General features: G+C 39.7%; 1 protein-coding gene across 3 annotated transcripts in view; it reads left to right on the top strand.

Moving 5' to 3' along the window:
- The window catches only part of EFNA5 (ephrin A5), a 557,557-nt gene that overhangs the window by 462,707 nt on the left and 74,661 nt on the right, over nucleotides 1-20,189 (top strand). For all 3 annotated transcript variants that reach the window (XM_040343134.1, XM_040343117.1, XM_040343126.1), the window contains exon 2: nucleotides 1,944-2,236. In XM_040343134.1, coding sequence (XP_040199068.1) covers nucleotides 1,944-2,236 — 293 coding nt within the window. The remainder of the gene's footprint in view (nucleotides 1-1,943; nucleotides 2,237-20,189) is intronic.

The following is a 20,189-nucleotide window of genomic DNA, read 5'->3' as shown; positions in this document are numbered from 1 at the left end:
ATACAGTTTTTGTCTTCACAAAGGCAAGGGTGGGATTTAAGTTTCACTTCTAATTTATCATTCAGAGCACATCGGTGTCAAATGTCACAAGACTGACACTTGCAAATTCTCTAGTATTGCATGTCTGAAAATGCTTTATAATAATTAGAGAGAAAACCCATTTGGGCTAGACTTCCTAGGGCTACAACTATCATCTGGCTCTTGTTCAGAGCTGTCAGGTTACCACGAGCGCTATTAATTCATATCCCAGAATCCTTTTATCATAAAGCTGCAGATTCTTTTCTGTGTAGTTTGGCAGCCAAACTGCACTGCTTTTACGTTTCTTGTAAATGCTGTACCGGGCTTTGTATATGTCTTAAAAATTTGTGCCAGCAAAGTGTAACTAAATAAATATGGCTGTCCTGATGTCATAAATCATAGAAAAAACTGGCTCATTGCTGTGAATATGTTATGAAATATTCAATAATTTTAACATGCTTCGCAGTAAAACCATAAAAAGTACATTCTTATTTTGTAAATCATGAACAATTATTTCATATTAACAATGCCTTAATTACTTTTGGTAATATAATAATAGCAAGAATAATAATTATCTTTATGATTTATATAGTACCAAAAACTGAACAACAAACCAAACATTTATTACATTATGCTAACATGCATTAAAAAATGTAGCAAGTCTGACACTTGCTATGCAGTTTATTTATACATAAATAACTGAATAATGAAATATCTGAACCAAATTAAAAATTAAAGTATTAGTAGGAATGAGTGTAGTGATTTCGGTGAAAATGTTTAGCCCCAAAATTTCTAAGTTTCAGAAATGTTTCACATTTGGTCTAATTTACTTAGCGGCTAAGGCAAATTGTGTGTGAAAAAAAATATATGCAGTATATATATTTTTTGGTAGGGAGTTCCTTTTGTTGTTAGACCAATAACACCTGCCTATTGCAAGCCCTACCAATGAAAAGAATATGTGCAGAGAGACCCCTAATCCTCTACTGCACAGGTGTCAAACGAAAGGCCCACGGGCCGAATCCAGCCCTCCAGGCCATTTTCTGTGTCCCTCGCACCTCTCCTGCAGCTCCAGCCCTCCTCTGGTCTTCCTCCAGAATCTTACTTTCTGCTTTCAAGCAATGCATCCAGCTTCTTCCCAGCAGCAGCATAAGGGAAGGGGGTACACTGTGATGTAAGGGAGAGTAGGGGACTCAACTTATGATGGTGGGGTGGCTCTTGACATCTAATGTAAGGGAAGGGGATGCGCTGGACATCTAATCTTACTGATACAACAGGCCCTTTTGAGGGCCATCATAATGCAGACGCAGCCCACGATGAAATTGAGTTTGACACCCCTGCTCTACTGCATCGCAAGGAAGGTTGAACTACATCTACCCCAAGCTCTGAGAAAAAGCAGCTCTCTCCATGCCACTTGTATTTGGAACACTATACAATTTTTATAAGCACTAACATACACCCACAATAACTTAATAACAAAACCCATGCTTAGATAATTTTAGCATACAGATTTGGTGAAGTATTTCAAAGTAATAAGCACATTGTAAAAGGTCAAAAGTTTTATCATGTAATACCTGAACGTCACAGTTTACAAGAATGCACTTCATTCTGCACTTCTGTGACCTGTATTCAGCCATCACTCTGCTGGTCCAGACTCTGGAGAGATCTGAACTTTAATGTTGGGATCCACCCAGATACCTGACCAGCAGCTGGCTCAGCCCCTCGCTGTGCCGCTCAGAGCCTGAGCCAGCCACACTTGCCCTTTCCCCCCACAGACTAGTGCTTATAGAACAGTTTTTGCCCATATTTTATAGTGTTAATAATATAGAAAATTAGGCAGAATTACAGTACTATTTATATTTTATATATATTCTGAACATTGACTATTCACACTAAACATGACTTTCTCTTTCTTTTTCCTCTGGTAGGTTTATGAGGGGTGACTACCATATTGAAGTATGCATCAACGACTATCTAGATGTATTCTGCCCTCATTATGAGGACTCTGTGCCTGAAGAAAGAACTGAACGATATGTTTTGTTCATGGTGAACTTTGATGGCTACAGCTCCTGTGATCACACATCCAAAGGCTTCAAAAGATGGGAGTGCAATCGGCCCCACTCCTCCAATGGACCTCTAAAGTTTTCAGAGAAATTCCAACTCTTCACTCCCTTTTCATTAGGATTTGAATTTCGACCGGGAAGAGAATATTACTATATATGTGAGTATCGTAAAATATTCCTGTTCTTAAGACCTGAAGAAACTTCCACCAATATTTTCATGATGCTTTTATACATGTTATATGATATAGTATGCATTAGTCTTCTCATGCTTCCATGTACAGTATGTGTCCTATGCATGTGGTGGCTTACGCTTGCCGTATGAATTGAAGACTTGTGCTGCCTTCGAAAAGTGAATTGACCTCCAGTTGACTTAAAATTAATGTTAGAAAAGAACCATAGTTTGGAGAGTAGCATAATTATATAACAATAATTCCCAGACTATGACTCAAATTGCTGTGCAATTTTGTAGGTATTGTTGTTTGACATTCTTTCTGCTTTTTAGAGTTCTATGCACTTGTCTAATTTTACAAACACAGGCCAGTAGGTGAACACCCTAAAGAATAAATTCAGGTTTAGGTAAAATGTTCTCGGCTCCCACGTCCTGCCTCTAGCTAAGCTAAAACCCCCACTCAAGGGCTCACTTACCATTCTCCAATGGCAAGGGCCTCATCGATTCAGAAATCTTATTGGATGGTAGTCACTTCTTCTCGTTAACCTCCCATAGACTTGAATAAAGCTTTACTTAATGGGAGGCAGCATTGAGAAGATTCCTGAACCGAGGATGTACTATGGCTGCCACCTTGATGGGAGAAGAGTTGGATTTGATTAGGCTCAAAGGGTAGAACATGGGGATTGTGTGTATATATATATACAGTATATATATATATATATATATATATATATATATATATACAATCTCCATATTTTTTTACCCTTTGAGCCTATTCAAATCAAACCCCCTTCCCATCCAGGTGGCAGCCATGGTATATATATATATCTAAACCTGACCTTGACCTTTAAATTTGACATTATTCAAATCTTTCTCGATAATTAGACGACAATACCAACGATATAAGCAAGCTTTTGCATTTGTCTCCTTTCACCTCTACTTTAAATAGAATGAATATAGAACTTAAACCTATAACTGTGACTCGAAGTGGATGTGAGAATAATGCTTGAAGGGGACATTTTTTACTGACTCTTCTCCACAGAAAAGTAATGTACAGTATACTACTAAATAGAGCTTTAGACTGGCCTGATCCCACTCCAGCATTGTTGGTTGGTTTTTGAAACTCTGTTTTCTTCATAAACTGTAGCTCTTGCTAAGGATTCAATCTCTCTGTCTATCTAGCTATGTAATCTTATCCCATCCTGTGTATACTGTAATGCAGGTTAGGTATATAGTGAGGTAACAGCTATTTAAACAGTGCCAAAAAGTAATATTGGCTTTTCACTTTCAGTATGTCTGCAACACTTGAAGTAACATTTTTATAGGAAATATACATTACATTTCTGTAGCATATGGTTTTTGTTCGCCGCACTTATAAACAGACTCTTTCCTCCTTAAACTACAGTATAAAATGGACCATTGAGACAAATCTTTATTAACTGACTGCAAAAACAGTTTAGTAGTAGGAAGAACACAAATGTGATTTCACTCCTGTAAATATAATGTGGTTTAGGGGACTCAGGATAGATGTGTTAAAATGTTACAAGCAAACCATTGCAAATGTGGATATTATTGAATGCAGCCTCAGCACAATATAACAAACTTCTCTAAGTAATGTGAAGATAGTCTCTTTGTAGCCAGTTGAGTAAACATTACTTTTACAAAAAGTAATATAAATATAAAATTTAATTGTACATTTATGCTGCATATCAAGTGAAAACACTTAGAAAGTGCAGCGGCTTGTCAATCAATGGTAAACAGTAGAGGAATGTCCTTTACTAAACACTCATTAGACCAGTGATGCTTATACTATGATGTTCATAAGGTTTTTCATTCAAACTATAGGTGTCTGAGAAGCATTCCAATATAAAACTCTGCATTTGCATTTAATTTCATTTAAATTCATATGGTTTCAAGGGTTACTTTTTCAAAGAATGCAGTGTTAACATGTTTAACGGTAACATTTAGGCCCCTGTACACACGACCGGTTTTCTCGGCAGAATTCAGCAAGAAACTCGATGGGAGACGTATTCTGCCGAGAAAACCGGTCTTGTATACACTTTTCGCCGAGAAACCCGTCGGGAAATTTGTCGAGCCAAAAAGAGAGCATGTTCTCTATTTTCTCGTTGGGCAATGGGAACATTTGGCTCGACAAGTTTTCTGATAGCCAAACAAGGAACTCGACGAGCAAAACGATGTGTTTTGCCCGTCGAGTTTCTCGGTCGTGTGTACGGGGCCTCACTGTATTTAATTGAATACATAGAAAGATAAAATGACAAAAGAGAAAATTCCCCCTGGGTGGGACTTTACAAGCCAAACACAGTGTTGGTAAAAAATATGATCTTTAATGGGACAAGACATACATATTGGCACTTGATAAAAGCACACAATGCACACCTAGGTGCAAATAAAAGCAACAAATGTACAAAATACAAAAACAATGCCACCAAAAACAATACATGTGCCAAGGATGGCGAAAAAAGAGCAAAACGAAAAAGCACTCTCCTAGTGGGTGATGTAAGTATGCCCGACGCGTTTCTGGTTAACAAACCGTCATCAGGGGCCACGGGAGCAGAGTAGGGCAAGTAGTAGTTCAAACCACGTGATGGACTGGGTGTGGATCCCCTTTAATTCGTGTTATGTTCAATCCAAGAGTTAAATGGTGGTGGAGTAGCATCCAAGCATTCCTCATTGCCAGCAGGGTGGACAATAGAAGAGCCCAGGACCTGCCGGTCCAGGGGTGAACTCTGGCGTTATCCCAGCAGAGTAGGCACCTACTCTGCTGGGATAACACCAGAGTTCACCCCTGGACCTATCTGAGTGTTTTAGGTCTATTTAGACCTTAAAGGGGAATTGGATAACAGACGAGTTCTTGGAATTGGGCAGGACGCTATTCGGCTGGCTAAATACCGACAGGTCCTGGGCCCTTCTATTGTCCACCCCGTTGGCAATGAGGAATGCTCGGATGCTACTCCACCCCCATATAACTCTTGGATTGAACATAAAACTAATTAAAGGGGATCCACACCCAGTCCGTCTCCGTCGGGGTTTGTACGTTTAGAAAAGTCCTTCTTATATTCATACTAGTAGATCTATTGGCTATGAATACTGTCTGGTCTGGATGGATCATTTTTGAGATATACCTATTAAGCCTCGATGCCAAAACTTTAGCTACTATCTTGGCATCGGAGTATAGGAGGGAAATTGGTCTATATGCTGCCGGGTCTAAGGGGTCCTTGCCTTCTTTTGGTATAATTATAATAGTCGCTTCCAGAATTGACGCTGGGAGTCTTCCCTCCACGGCCGCTCCATGTAATGCTTTTATGACCTCTGGTAGTAACATTTCTCCGTAATATTTATATATTTCCGTCGGGAGCCCATCTAGACCTGCCAATTTTTGATTTGCCATGCCTGCCACTGCCTGTTGAATTTTTGCAAGTAATATTGGGGCTTCTAACTCATCGCTTTCTGCTTGTGTAATAGATGGGATCACTAACCTCCCCAGGAAGCCCTCCATCTTTACGTCCATTCCCGCCTTCTGTGTGGTATATAGCTTTTTATAATACCCCTGAAAGGTCTGCACTATTTTTGAGTTATCTGATGTTATTGCCCCTCCTACCATTCTAATAGACTGAATATCAGAGGGAGGGGAATTCGACTTCACCACTTGCGCCAGCATCCTTCCAACACTTTCATCCTCTGCAAAGGAGGACTGCCGCAAAAAGAGCCGTCTAGTCTCCACTTCCCGCATGATTACTAACTTATATTCTTGTTGTTTCTCTATCCATATTTCTTTCTTCTCTACCGTGGGATCTATTACATAGTTATTTTCTGCCTCCAATACCTTTCTGCGGATATTTTCCTCCCCTTCTCTAGCTTTTCTATTAAATTTGGCCACCTGCTGGATCAGGATACCCCTAAGGTATGCCTTCAGGGTATCCCATAATATCCCCGTCCCTGTAGAGCCTTCATTCAATTCTACAAACTCCCTCATTTTAGGCAGGACCTCATCTGATTCCTTTATCAGCTCGAACCAATATGGGTTAATTTTCCACTCTCTCTGATTTTTTTGTCCCCCCAAGTTTAAAGTTAGAACCTTTAGGGAATGGTCTGACACTCCTCTCGGGAGGGATACTATATTTCCCATGATCCGTGATGCTCTATCATTCCCCAAGATCATGTCTATCCTGGAGAGTGTGGAGTGCATACTTGAATAGCAGGAATATTGCTGAACACCCGGGCTCCGCACTCTCCATACATCAATTAATCCAACTTCTTCCATAAATTGGCTCAGTCGGCTCTTCCCCCTAGAGTCTGAATATACCGGTGCGGGAAACCTGTCGGCCTTTTGGTCTAGGACCTCATTGAAGTCTCCTACTACTAATACCGGTATTTCTTCCTTACCCAGCATAAATTTATTTAATCTTATCATTATATCTATTTTAAAAGGTGGAGGAATATAAATATTTGCTATTACATACATTCTATTTTCAATTGTACAATACAGAAAAATATATCGACCATTCTCATCTATGCTGGTCTGCTTGCAGGAAAACCTTACCCCAGCTCTCACCATAACCCCTACCCCTCTAGAGTATGTAGAGTGTACTGACATTTATATCTAACAAACATTTAACCCTTGCAATCTGGAGGGGGCACCGCAAGGGTATGTTTTTTATCCCAGAGTTCAGCTTTTTTTTAATTATAAATGACATATAACTATGTGTTTTTATTCTACCCTGGTGGCTTAACAAAGTTCTGTTGACAGACTTTATAGGGTATAGGAAAGCAATGTAGCTTGGTGCTTGTTTCTTGAAAGGTATGGCCCCTCAGGTTTAGACCTGAAAACTCTACAATGATATGCAGCATGCATGCCTTTCATTACCAAGCAGGAGGCCTTTTCATCTCCTTGTCTTACTTGACACTAGTGACCCTGAGTACTGTGTAGCTGAAAGACAGGAGTTTACTTGTTACCACTGCTCCAAGGAAGGGTGACATGGTTAAAAGGCTAACTGACAAGATATTATAAATTCGAGTCAAGGTGTATGGTAGTTGAACTAACACTTTTACTTCCCAGGCATAGAGATAACTGCTGTTTGTGGTTCCTGCATAGCTTTTGCTTAAATTTAATTTTCTCAGTCAAAAAATCCTGTTTCAAAAAGCTTAACATGAATTTTACAAAAGTGCTTAAAGGGGTTGTAAAGGTTTGTTTTTTATTTTCTAAATAGGTTCCTTTAAGTTAGTGCATTATTGGTTCACTTACCTTTTCCTTCGATTGCCCTTCTAAATGTTTTTTTTTGTCTGAATTTCCCACTTCCTGTTCCTCCTCAGTAAGATTGCCCCCATCATCCAAGCTATTCTGGCTGGGGGTTAGTCAGTGTGCTCGCCCCCTCCCTTGGGACTACATCCCGGCGGGGAGACGCACCTTTACAACCCCTTTAAATGATTGTTATATACTAATATCAGACTTATTCATTAAGGCAGAACAAAGAGAAAAGGGGAATTGCAAACAACAATAAAATCTGAATCTGAAAAATAAGTACATGATTTTGGGCAAGCATTGCATGTAGAAGGACATTGAGCGTCCATATGGACTCTCCATCCTTGGTGCAGCTGAGCTCGCTCCCTTCTACTGTAACTGCTGCACAGACAGCACAGCATCCAAGGGATTTTTGTAGCTGGATGGTTGGAGCCTGATGGTGATACAGAGACACTGGTTTCCCATTAGATCTGCTCCCCTGTGATTGACAGCAGAGAGTGTGTAGATATATAGCCAATTGACTGCCTGTTATTAGCTATAGAATATGTCCAGTACCTGCTGTCAATCACAAGGAGAATGGGCAACTAGTGTCTCAGGTTCCCCATCAGGCTCTTGCCACTGTCACCATCACTGGTTTCTTGAAGTAGACAGCATCCTTGACAGCCAGGGACAGATGGATAGGGGAAGGAGTAGTGGTGGTAAACATGCCACACTTCTACAAAGTGTACAGAAAAAGGCACTCTGCCTGTCTCTGTATACCAAGTTAAAGTTGGTTTTATTTACCACAAGTTGTGTTATCTACTAACTGGTGGTAATTCCTTTTGAATGTAGTGCAGCCATAGCTCCACTTTAAAAACAAAAAGTCAGAGAAGTATTAAGAAGTACCTTAGTCTGTCACCAACTGGTGGGAGGGATTTTTGAATCAGCACCTGCTCTTTTAAAGGAACAATGCTAAATGAAAACTGTCATCAATGCTTTATTGAATCCCCCCACAGAGTCCATATATTCAAGAAAATAAAGACTCTATCCAGGGCACACTGACCTTCGCATTTATATCACTTGCCTTTCTATAATCAGTTCAGATGTGACCAAATGTTCATAAATATACTTTCTTTAAAGTAGTAAAGTATTAATTTAAAGTAACTATACTCGTGCACTTGCAAAAACACTATTGTACTGCCATTGATACTTTTTTGGCACTGCCAATTAAATCTCACATTTAGTAATATATATAAAAATAAATTTTTTGGGGATGGGGAGTACAGCACCATACATTTTAGATGCTTCATGTAAAAATCGAACATCATGCAGCTGGATACTGTCCAGAGTGGAGAAAATTATGGTACCACCTTACCTGTGAGTGTGAAAGACTTGTGCTGCTTGCCTGCCCTTCCTGTCCCCCTCTGCTATTCACAGACTTGACACTATTATTGTTCCACAACACAAGACATTTTGTGAATGGAGGGGAGCAGAGCTGATAATTGATGGAATGTGTTGCATGGCTCCCTATGTCAAAATCTTTTTTAGGTAGGTTAGCTGCAACCTTTGAAGGGATAGGGGGAGGAGGATGCTGGTGATCCTAATCTGGAATACATCACAGCTGATAACTTTGCTGACATAATAAGATATGATTGACAATGCAATTCTCTTTGCAATACAAGGGGCTTAACATATTCATTCCCAATTAGAATAATATTTTATGGGAATTGTTCAAACAAAAAGAATTTGAGGCATGGCAAAAATGTGGGCTTCGTCTTATACATTAATTATATTCCTCTAAAGCCTCGTACACACGATCAGTCCATCCGTTGAGAACGGTCTGAAGGACCGTTGTCATAGGTTAACCGATGAAGCTGACTGATGATCCGTCACGCCTACACACCATAGGTTAAATAACCGATCGTGTCAGAATGCGGTGACGTAAAACACAACGACGTGCTGAAAAAAACGAAGTTCAATGCTTCCAAGCATGCGTCGACTTGATTCTGAGCATGCGTGGATTTTTAACCGATGGTCGTGCCTACTAACGATCGGTTTTGACCTATCGTTTAGAAATCCATAGGTTAAATTTAAAGCAAGTTGGCTTTTTTTAACCTATGGTTAAATAACCTACGAGGCCCACACACGATGAAAATGGTCCATCAGACCGTTGTCCTCTGGTTAACCTATCGTGTGAGACTCCTAAATTCCTTCAGCTCCTTAGAGGTGTTCATACCTTCTAGGCAGACCTTCTTTGAATGTCTGCAGTTCTTTCTCATGATTTCTGTGCAGGCTTGTCTCTCCACTTTTTGTCTAGCTAGTGAAAAGCTGTAGTTTTATATGGCATTGCGACAGCAATGGAACTTAGGGGAACTCATATCTCGTATTTACACCTTTCTATTGTCTATCCATTGCACCCAAACTCCTCTGCCTTTTAAATCAGGTTTGAGAAAAATATTAGTGTTTCCACAGAAAAGCAATGGGACTCCTTTACCCAAGGTATCCCTATCTCTATCACAAGAGGTAACTCAGGTTTTTATTATTCATAGGGCACAGCTTATACCAGAAAAATGTTAGGATACCCCTGACTGGCAAAGATGTGGTAGTGGTCGAGGTGACCTGTTCCACTTGGTATGGTAATACCACAAGTTGGTTAGATTCTGGAGAGAATTATTACTGGTAATTTTTTGAGTTCCATAAGTACACATTGAGTTAAACAGCAAAATGAAATACCAGTTCCAAGACTTTTCTGGTGGCTTTCTCCTAGTACGCCTACCTTATATCTCATCTAAATTCCACACTGATGAGGAAAAACAATAACTTTTTAACAAGGGGATTGTTTTTAGAAATTCTTAAAATAGCAGTCGTGGATGTATTATAGATCCATGCAATGAATGAAGCAGAGGCAGGAAGATCCTTGCACTGCACGTTCTCACTCAGGTGCATCTTTTTCTCCAGGAAGAAGATAAGTGAGACGTTATGGTTATGACATTGCCAAACCTCCCTCCAGATCATGGGAGAGTTGCAGTAAGAGGCAGCAGTACATTTGATGATCTCACACTGCAGATATACCATTCAGCTATGAAGTTGAAGGCACAATAATTGTGCTGCTATTTTTAAGAGCAATTAAAGACAAATTGTAGAATTTTCAGAGCGCTGCTTAGACAGTAATTGATGATCCATTTGTTTTTTTCAAAATCACTTTAATCATTTTAGGTTTTAGATTGTTTATGCATTTGTTCTTCAGTTGGTATTTGCTTTAATTTGGGGAAGGTTTTTTAAGAAGATGTTGTCACACAGCAAAGGTACTGTGTTGGTACTGTAGTTTCTTTGGGAAGAAGATGTCATTCTATAACCGATGCCGCAGATTGATGATAAGACAGTAAAGCTACATCTATTCTCTGCATCACTGTCTGGAATTAGCATGTAACACTTGAGTGGAGAAATGACAGCTTCTATGAGAGCCTAATCACACAGGTGTTTTGTCTTATGAAAGAGTCCCTTTATAATGATTTTTAATTAGTACTGACTTCTTAAAGTGGGAAATAACTGGATATCTTTACATATGTTCTAGTTTAGCTCATAAATCCCTCTTGTGATCTTCCAGATGGAAGTCTACTTTCCTCTAACACTAGCACCTGTGAAAAATGCTGTCAATTTCCTTTGGTATCAGAAATTAGTATAATTAGGCATATTATAGTTGTTTGGTTGAGCCCTGCATTCCTGCAATATCCCTTCATTCATGCTACAGACTTAAAAGCTGACATGGACATTGCCTGAGTGAGGGAACTGAGGGACATGTAAATCTATCTATCTATCTATCTATCTATCTATCTATCTACTGTATATATATATATATATATATATATATATATATATATATATATATATATATATTAAAAGATAGATAGATATTTTTTTTTTTTTGGATACAATAAGTATTGTATTTATCGGCGTATAACAGGCACCGGCGTATAACGCGCACCCCAATTTCAGAGGGAAGTTTCAGGAAAAAAACTTTTATTTTAATGTTGTGGTCGTCAGTGTCCATCTGTAGCCTCAATGCAGCCTAATCTGTGCCTAAATGCAGCTGGAAATGAGAGTGAGAAGTGTCTGTCAGAATTAGTTCATTTAGCTTTGTTCTAGGTGCATTAAGTACACAGAATTGCTGCTAATGCATCAAAATAACCATCAGAGAAGAAACTGTTATTAAAGAAACTCAGTAATCGGAGCCTCTATATTTTTAAGGACAGTACATGCATCTCAAGCAAACTTCACAAAGTATCGAAGTATTGCACCATAGGCGAGCATGAAGGATGATGTAAAATTGCAGCCTTGTTACAACGCATGTGTGTGGCTTCTCTGTGCCCATTTGCAGCCTCACCTTCACTTGTGGAGTGAGGGAATCACCGAGCCTTCATCCTGTTCATTCGGCGGCAGTCACATACACAGTCCCGCCTCCGCCACCCGCATTGGACCAGCTCCTGTGATTGATAGAACACTGGTCCAATGCCGGTGGCGGAAGCGGGACTGTGTGTGTGACGTTAGAGCCGAGTAAACAGGAGAGACGGCTCGTGAATTCCAGCGCCACTCGGCAGCGCTTGTCCCCCTCCTTCCCCTCCGAGTCCAAGGTACACTATCGGCGTATAACGCGTACCCGTGATTTCCCCCCTATTTTCAGGGGAAAAAAGTGCACGGTATACGCTGATAAATATGGTAAGTGTTAGAACCACAGTCAGTTTATCTTTTTGCTGTCTTAGTTCCACTGAGAAGATTTCCCTTCACTTACTGTACTAATAATATACCAGTTTCATCCGACAGGTGGCTGTCCGCTGTCAGCTGGCGTCACTCAGACGGTCCAGGCTGGGCAAAGATCTGACTTTACAGTCATGATTCACCCAGATGCCTGGCCTGACTGCTGGTGGAGACTCTCAGCTGCTCCCTCCCCCAGCTCAGCGCTCCAGTGAATGCTGGAGGGGCAGAGCAGAGAGCTGGTGACTGACAGTCACCAGCTCTCTGCTCAAAGAGGGAGAACTGAGCAATCAGCAGTGCTTGATTGCTTAGTTCTCAGTGCAAATGTGGCATGGGACAGCTGCAGCATTGGGTCAATGCTCCATCCACCTAGGTGAGGATACATTTTTTTAATACACAGTATATACCCTTTACTTCTCTTTTAATGTCTCCTTAGATCTAGGTTTCACTCTCTGGCATATACTGTGCAGAAAAAAGTTACTGGAAAAAGTGACCTAGAATCATGTAAGCTGATTTTCCCTTGGTGAGCAACACTTTCAGAAGCTTGAACAAAGATTTATTAGGATTACTGAATAGTATTTATTAATTTACCATGCTCAATTATGTACAGTATGTCCAGCCTAAAATCCACAAACAGAGCTACTTTGTGGGTGGAAACTTTTTTAACTTGATAGAAACTGAGTACTTGCGCTTAAAACTGGTGGAGGCATTAGGGCACCCATTTTGTCATCTGCATACCAGTATGCTGGTTTTAGTGAAAAGTAAGGTTTTCAACTCTGGGAAAAAGTGGAAAAGTAAAACATGCCTGCCATACCTCAAGATCTCTAGATTTAGCTTGAACATTAGGCTGACTCAAACACTTAACTATCACCTCACCTGAACCCTAAAGTTTAAAGTGGACCTAGGGTCAGATATATACTTTTCATAAGATTTGCATGGCTAAGTGATGTGTTAGGCCCCGTACACACGAGAGGATCGATCCGCTGAAATTGATCCGCGGATCGGTTTCAGCGGATAGATCCGCTGGTGTGTACGATCCAGCGGATATTTATCCGCGGATATATTTCGGGCCGACCGATTTCCAGCGGATAAAAATTTCTTAACATGCTAAGAAATCTATCCGCTGGAATCGGCTCCAGCGGATCGATCCGTTGGTCTGTACAGACTCACCGGATCGATCCGTCCAAACCCATCCCTCGCATGCGTCGTAATGATTCGACGCATGCGTGGAATTCCTTACATGACAGCGTTGCGCACGTCGCCGCGTCATCATCGCGGCGACGGCGCGACACGTCATCGCGATGGGAATTCGGCGCGGATTTCGATCCGATGGTGTGTACACTCCATCGGATCAAAATCCTCAGAGGATTTATCCGCGGAAACGGTCCGGAGGACCGTATCCGCGGATAAATCCTATCGTGTGTACTAGGCCTAAGTGTGACACCTAAAGATATTTATTAACACTCTCAGAGTTCACAGTAAACCTATCTGACTGCGTCTTTCATTCCAGAATGCGAGCGCCATCTTAGTTCAGGCATCACCTAGAGTGAGCATTAAGATTTTGGACTGAGTTCATGGCTTAGCGTTACATGCAAACATGTACTTTCTGAGTATTCAGTCATGCAACCACTCAACATGATGCCCCATTCTTCTGACAACATCCAAGGGAGTCTGAAACCTGCAGATGATTACTATGATATAAAATAATAGTGTTTCGAGCTGGGAGCTCAAGTGTAGCCAATCTTACCATTTGAGTGTCCTAGAGAAATATGAAGCTAATAGTTGTTTCAAAATTCCACAAAGTACCTAAAATCAATATATTAGTGTTGGGTGGACTGAACCTTTAAATGTGTATATAGTACAAAGTGATGTATAAAGGTGAATTATAGGACAGCTACTGCTCACGTCTGTTCAAAATAAAATTACTCTTCAAGTATATTAATCAAATATCAGTATTGCTTAGATTGCACATATATCAAACTCCAAATAAAAGGAATTAGCTGGGCTGCAGAAACTTTGAACATTAAAACAACAAGCACATTACAGGCTTTCACCACCATCCAATGTAATAGTAATGGACTGTCTCATTTTATCTTCATAGACACTAACTCAAATTGAGGCTGGCAACAACAAATCATGTATGCCTACCTACTTCATAATATGATTGCTTTCTGGCCAATGTTTAAGTCCTTGATGACCAATAGACATCTATTACAAATATACCAATATGTTTAGATTAACCTGACAGATGTGTTAGTCAAACTGCAAACTAATGCCGCGTACAGACGGTCGTTTTTTGTGATAGAGAAAAACAACGTTTTATGTGATGAAAAAAAACGACGTTTTTCAAACTTCATTTTCAAAAACGATGTAGCATACACACCATCATTTTTTCCAAAAGCTCTAGCAAAGCGCTGTTACGTTCAGCACGTACTACGGCACTCTGTTCCATTCAAACTCGCGTCCTAACTTGCTTCTGAGCATGCACGGGTTTAAAAACGTTGTTTTAAACGATGTTTTAGCCTAAACACGGTCATGCTTCAATTTTAATTGACGTTTTTAAAAAAGGTAGTTTTTTTTCATCACATAAAGTGATGGTGTGTACGCGGCATAATAGGACAAAAATGTTGCGGCATAAATTATTAATTTTAGGCCAGGTACACCCAAAGCAGTTTTGCTAGCTTGAAATTAGTAGTTTAACTATATATTTTGTCTAAATATCTTGTGGATTTGGTGAAAGTTGAATTCCTCATCGACCTATTGTAGCTTTTATTATTGTTCTTGACTTTAGGATACAAGTATTTACTTGCTCACCTTCTTGGATTTCAATAGGAAAGATAAAAGATATAAAGAGTATGAAAGTCTCACTCACCCTAAATCTGGCCATAGAGGGGTAGACGTTTGAACAAAAATTCTGGGGAAAAGAAGATTGTAAGAAAGTTTGTATGTTTTTCTAATCATTAGTGGGTCAAATCACTGTCTGATTTTGAACAAATTTCTAACAGCGGTTGTGGTTTTTGTTTGGTAAAGTCCATCCACTCCAAAAGCAAATTAATTATTTCAAACAATATTTGAATGTTCTGAGAATTTTTGTACAAATTTTCATAAGAATTTTCATTCAAAATTCTATCCACCTATGGTCAGCTTGCCTTTAGTTTAAACAAATAACTGTCTAGGGAGCAGTGCAAGGAACTCCAAATAATCTTACAAATCTTGGTTTAAGAAGTTGGTTGGAGATTTAGCTTGAGATAAGTTCATATGTTAGTCATGGTATGGATCAAGAATAATTCCTTGGTCAATGAACAATATTAATCGAGTGCAATACCTAAAGGCGAATCATAGTGGAAATGTTTTTGGCACGATATGGGGAATAAGTGAATTTTTTACCTACCACAGACTCTTCAAATGTGTTCCTATGAAAGTAGAGATTCAGTTACAAAGTGCATTGTGAGGTTTCTCTCTAATAACGTGAACTTTGCTACTGCATAACACTTTACTGTAAACATAGCATCACATAGAATGTATAACAATCATTTGATCCTAAAATATGCTCAGTAAAAAACTGTAACGCCTCGTACACACGATCGGATATCTGATGGAATCTAATCCGATGGATTTTTTCGTTGGATATCCGATGAAGCTGACTTTTATCAGTCTTGCTTACACACCATCAGTCAAAAATCAGACCGTGTCCAAAACGGTGACGTAAAACACTACGACGTGCTGAGAAAAATTAAGTTCAAAGCTTCCGAGCATGCGTCGACTTGATTCTGAGCATGCGTGGATTTTTGACCGATGGACTTCCACACAGACGATAATTTTTTTCTATCAGTTTTTTATCCATAGGAGAATTTTAAAACATGTTCTATTTTTTTCACCGATGGAAAACAAACCGATGGGGCCCACACACGATCGGTTTGTCCGATGAAAACGGACCATCGATCTGTTTTCATCAGACAAACCGATCTTGTGTACAGGGCTTAAGATAGCAACAGTCAAGCTCTGTACTTTGCATGTAAAACAATCATAAACAAAGTGATACACACAACCACCAATCGTAAGCTTTCTGGAACAGATAGCGGCTGCCATTGCCAGTATGGAGGAGACTCGGCCTCCCTTTCACCACCTCCTCACTTGGATATAGAGACTTTGAAAGTAACAGGAGGGCACTTATTATAAAGTATTTTTACAGATGACACAATATTAGTCTCATTGAATTAATTGTTAGCCTCTTTGGTAAAATACACATTATTTAGCTAATAATGGTACCATCATCCTAGACTTAATTAAATAGAGGATAGAATGGATAGACTCAAAGAGAGTAAATATATCAAAAATTAGGTACATTTATTAACATAGTATCAAAAAAATTATAAAAACATCAAACAACAAAAACAATAAAAAACAATACAAATATTTTGACAACCATGCGTGTCACCGAAACTGAAATCCCCTTGGGGAGATCCCGGTGGATGTAGGGGTCACGATATAGGGGGTCTCTACTAGTTTTGCAACATGCGTCGCTTTGTCAGGAGAAGTTCTGAAAGTTAATATACAAACAAGGTATAAACAGGTTGAATCACATATAAAAAAGTTCATGTAGGTCAACCTACCAACAGGAACAAATATATACATTGATAAACATTGGGGGATGAGGACTGTGTCGCTTACCTAGGAGCAAGTATCCCATCAGCTCAGACGCCAGAACCACCAAGGAGGATGTCTCCCGCGGCGGCCAAGGGGGCAGATGCGGAAATGGACCTACAACTAGATATCAAGGTGACAATGAATATAGGCTTTATTTAAAGTGAGGGTAGTGGGAGTGCAATTGTGAATACGTGAACCAAGACCAAACAAGTGTGTAAAAAGTGTAAGTGAGGTATAGGTGTGACGGATGTGATGATGGGGGAAAGGGGAGGAAGGGAAGGGGAGGTGAAGGAGGAAGGAGGGGGAGAGGGGTGTCAAAGCACAGAGCTTGACTGTTGCTATCTTCCTGATGAAGTGGGCATGGACCCGTGAAATGCATCAAAGTCACAGCAACATGTAACATTGTTGTCTTCTTAAAACATCATATATGTTTTTTAATATTTTTTGAATAAAACATTGACTTTTATACAAATATAATAAAAGTATATGGCACCTTTAAAGTCCTCTTTCTATAGATATTTTTTTTTTGTATGGGAACATATATTGGTTTGGTTACTAAAGGCAAATAGGCTGTTAGGAAATAATACTGTTTGTTTAAATTATTATTTGTACATTACTGGGTATTCTTTGCAAAATGAAGTTTCACCACATTGGTAAAGCTCGGGGAAAATTCCCTTGCAAAGCGAGAATTTCCTTGCAAAGGAAACGACCATTTGCCTTTAGCAAATCAACTGATATATTTTCCCATAGAGGTTACACAAAGAGGGTATATGGTATAGTATTTTTATTTCCACTGCTCTCTAGTGAATTCTTCAAAGAGATAGTTACATAGGTTGATGAAAGAGGTTGCCTTACTGGAAAACAACAACTCTGTTTTTGTAGCAGGAGATGTTCGCTGCAGGTGTCTAGGCAGCAGTAATAGCCAGTTAGAGACTGAAACTTGCCCAGCTCCACACAGAGAAATATGTCCTTTCCTGTGTGGACTTGTTCCTTAAATTTGTCCTTGCCTATTCCTTGACACTTTAAAAAATACTATGAACTAGTGAAATGGGCCCAAACATTTAACCCCCACATAGGGTTTCTTTTTATATTTGGAACTTTAAATGTTAAAGCATTAGTGAGTAATCTACAAAGTGCCACTATACTCTGCTAATATTATTTTGTTACAACTTATGTTTGACAAAAAACTATTCACATTGAGAAACCATGGAAAATAGGTTTTCCTATAAATGAGATTATTAACACGGGGAAATTTGATTGAATGCAAACGTGAAAATATGTTCATTTTGCATAAAATACATATCTATGGATTCAGCTTGCTCTGTAAGCCAATTCAATTAAATCAATTTGTAAAATATAATTAGCTTAGACCAAGCCTGTAAGATGAGTAGTTAGATAAATACTTTACTTATTAGCTGTTTTCCTGATTTGGACTTAATAATGTATCAGTTTTATTGTACATTCTGTCTTAGCCTGATAAAAAAATAATAATAAATACAGCAGTTTAATGCCTAGAAAGTGCAACTGGGCTGGCTAAGTAAATAATGTAATATAATTTAGGCAGTGCGAGACACAAAGCTAGAACTGCATTTTGACAGACAGATCAGGTGCATCAGATGGGCTCAGTGAGCCAGCCACACAGCGTGCCTGACAGATTTTAACTCCTGCAGGAATAGTTTTCCAGAATACCTTTGCAAAATTAAATTAAGTTACACTGGACTGCAAACCAGGTATTACTGCACTGCAAAAAGGGCATGTTTGCAGAACAGAATACAAAGGTCTTTTTGTATATTTAAACAATATCTAAAGCCTTTGTTCTAGTTTAGAATAAAAAAAAAAGTGGAGTGTTATTACCCCTGGGAGTTTTTCACTGCAATTTTTGGCCCAGTTGCATAGATTTGTCATCTCTATTTGTCTTGATGAAAATTGTCACTGTCGGAAAATGCTAACTATTATCACTGTGACCAAAGCAGAAGGCAAGGAAAAAACTTTCAACCTTTCCCACCTTTAAACCTAAAAAGAGTGTAACAGAGCCACCAATCACAGTAAAGCCAGCCATGAGTTCTAATTCTTCCCCACTCCAAATTTGATATAGATAGGATATGACTGTGCCAGTAAATAGACGGGGTAAAGAACTAGCACACCATACAAGATAAATGGATGAATAAACATACACAATGCACAATAATAGCCCTGTGGATAGTGACAATTATATACGTGGGCACATGTATCAGTAAAAACACTGAAATAATAAAATAATCAGATGAGGTGACTAAACTGCAATAAAACAGGGGAAGAGGGGGTGAAAGTCCATAAGTTCAATACAAAGGTATATAACTAATGGTGCCAGTCATGTAGTATTAGAGTGTACAGTTTATTCAAAGGTTTAAAAACAATCACAAGTAAAACATTAAAAAGGCTCATCTGTTATGAGACCTCTCTGTTCCTTCTCACGGACACCACGATGCGTCCAGGTGCCACAGATGTAGTAGCTGGCAGTGTGTGGGCTGGATGGCATCCCAGAGGCCTTGAAAAGGAGCGCATAGCCAGCAAATTCCAGTCAGCCCATCCCTCCTAGTGTTTTCCGACTTTCTCCTCTTCTCTGGTGACGTCACATCCGCTTTTGCGGTTCACAGTGGTTCTTCCTGTTTCCTGGGACACCATCCAGCCCACACACTGACAACTACTACATCTGTGGCCCCTGAACGCAGAGCAATGTCCACGAGAAGGAACGGAGAGACCCCACAAGCAACAGATGAGCCTTTTTTTAATGTTTTACTTGTGAGTGTTTTTAATCCTTTGAACAAACTGTACACTCTAATACTAATACTACTACTCCACCCAAAAGTGGAACTTCCGCTTTAAGGAGTCCTAACCCCCGGACATGCTACATTTGGCATGTCATTTTTTTGGGGGGGAGTGGGTACCTCGTTTTGACAGGTCCTCTCTCACTCCCTCCCTGCAATCCTCTGTGACACTTTACAGGTCCCAGAAGATTGCTTGGCCATTCTGAACAGCGCAGTGTGACTCGCATATGTGCAGTGTGCACCCAGCTGTTAACCTGTCACAGGTGGGTACCCACAATAGTGATGACGGCGGAGAGGAGAGGCGGGGGAGAGAACCAAGGCTTCAGGTGGTCGCATCACTGGGCCGTGGGATAGGTGAGTGTGTGTTTATTAAAAATCAGCAGCTACACTTTTTGTAGCTGTTGACTTTTAATAAACTGAAAAACGAGTGGAACTCTGCTTTAGGAAATTTCTTTCTTCTCTCCCATATATTCAGAATCTAAAGCCTTTTTTAGTGT

This window comes from Rana temporaria, chromosome 1 (genome assembly GCF_905171775.1).
Source record: "Rana temporaria chromosome 1, aRanTem1.1, whole genome shotgun sequence".
Lineage (NCBI taxonomy): Eukaryota > Metazoa > Chordata > Amphibia > Anura > Ranidae > Rana > Rana temporaria.
The sequence above is the reverse complement of the archived record's forward strand: the minus strand, read 5'-3'. Positions and strand labels throughout refer to the sequence as shown.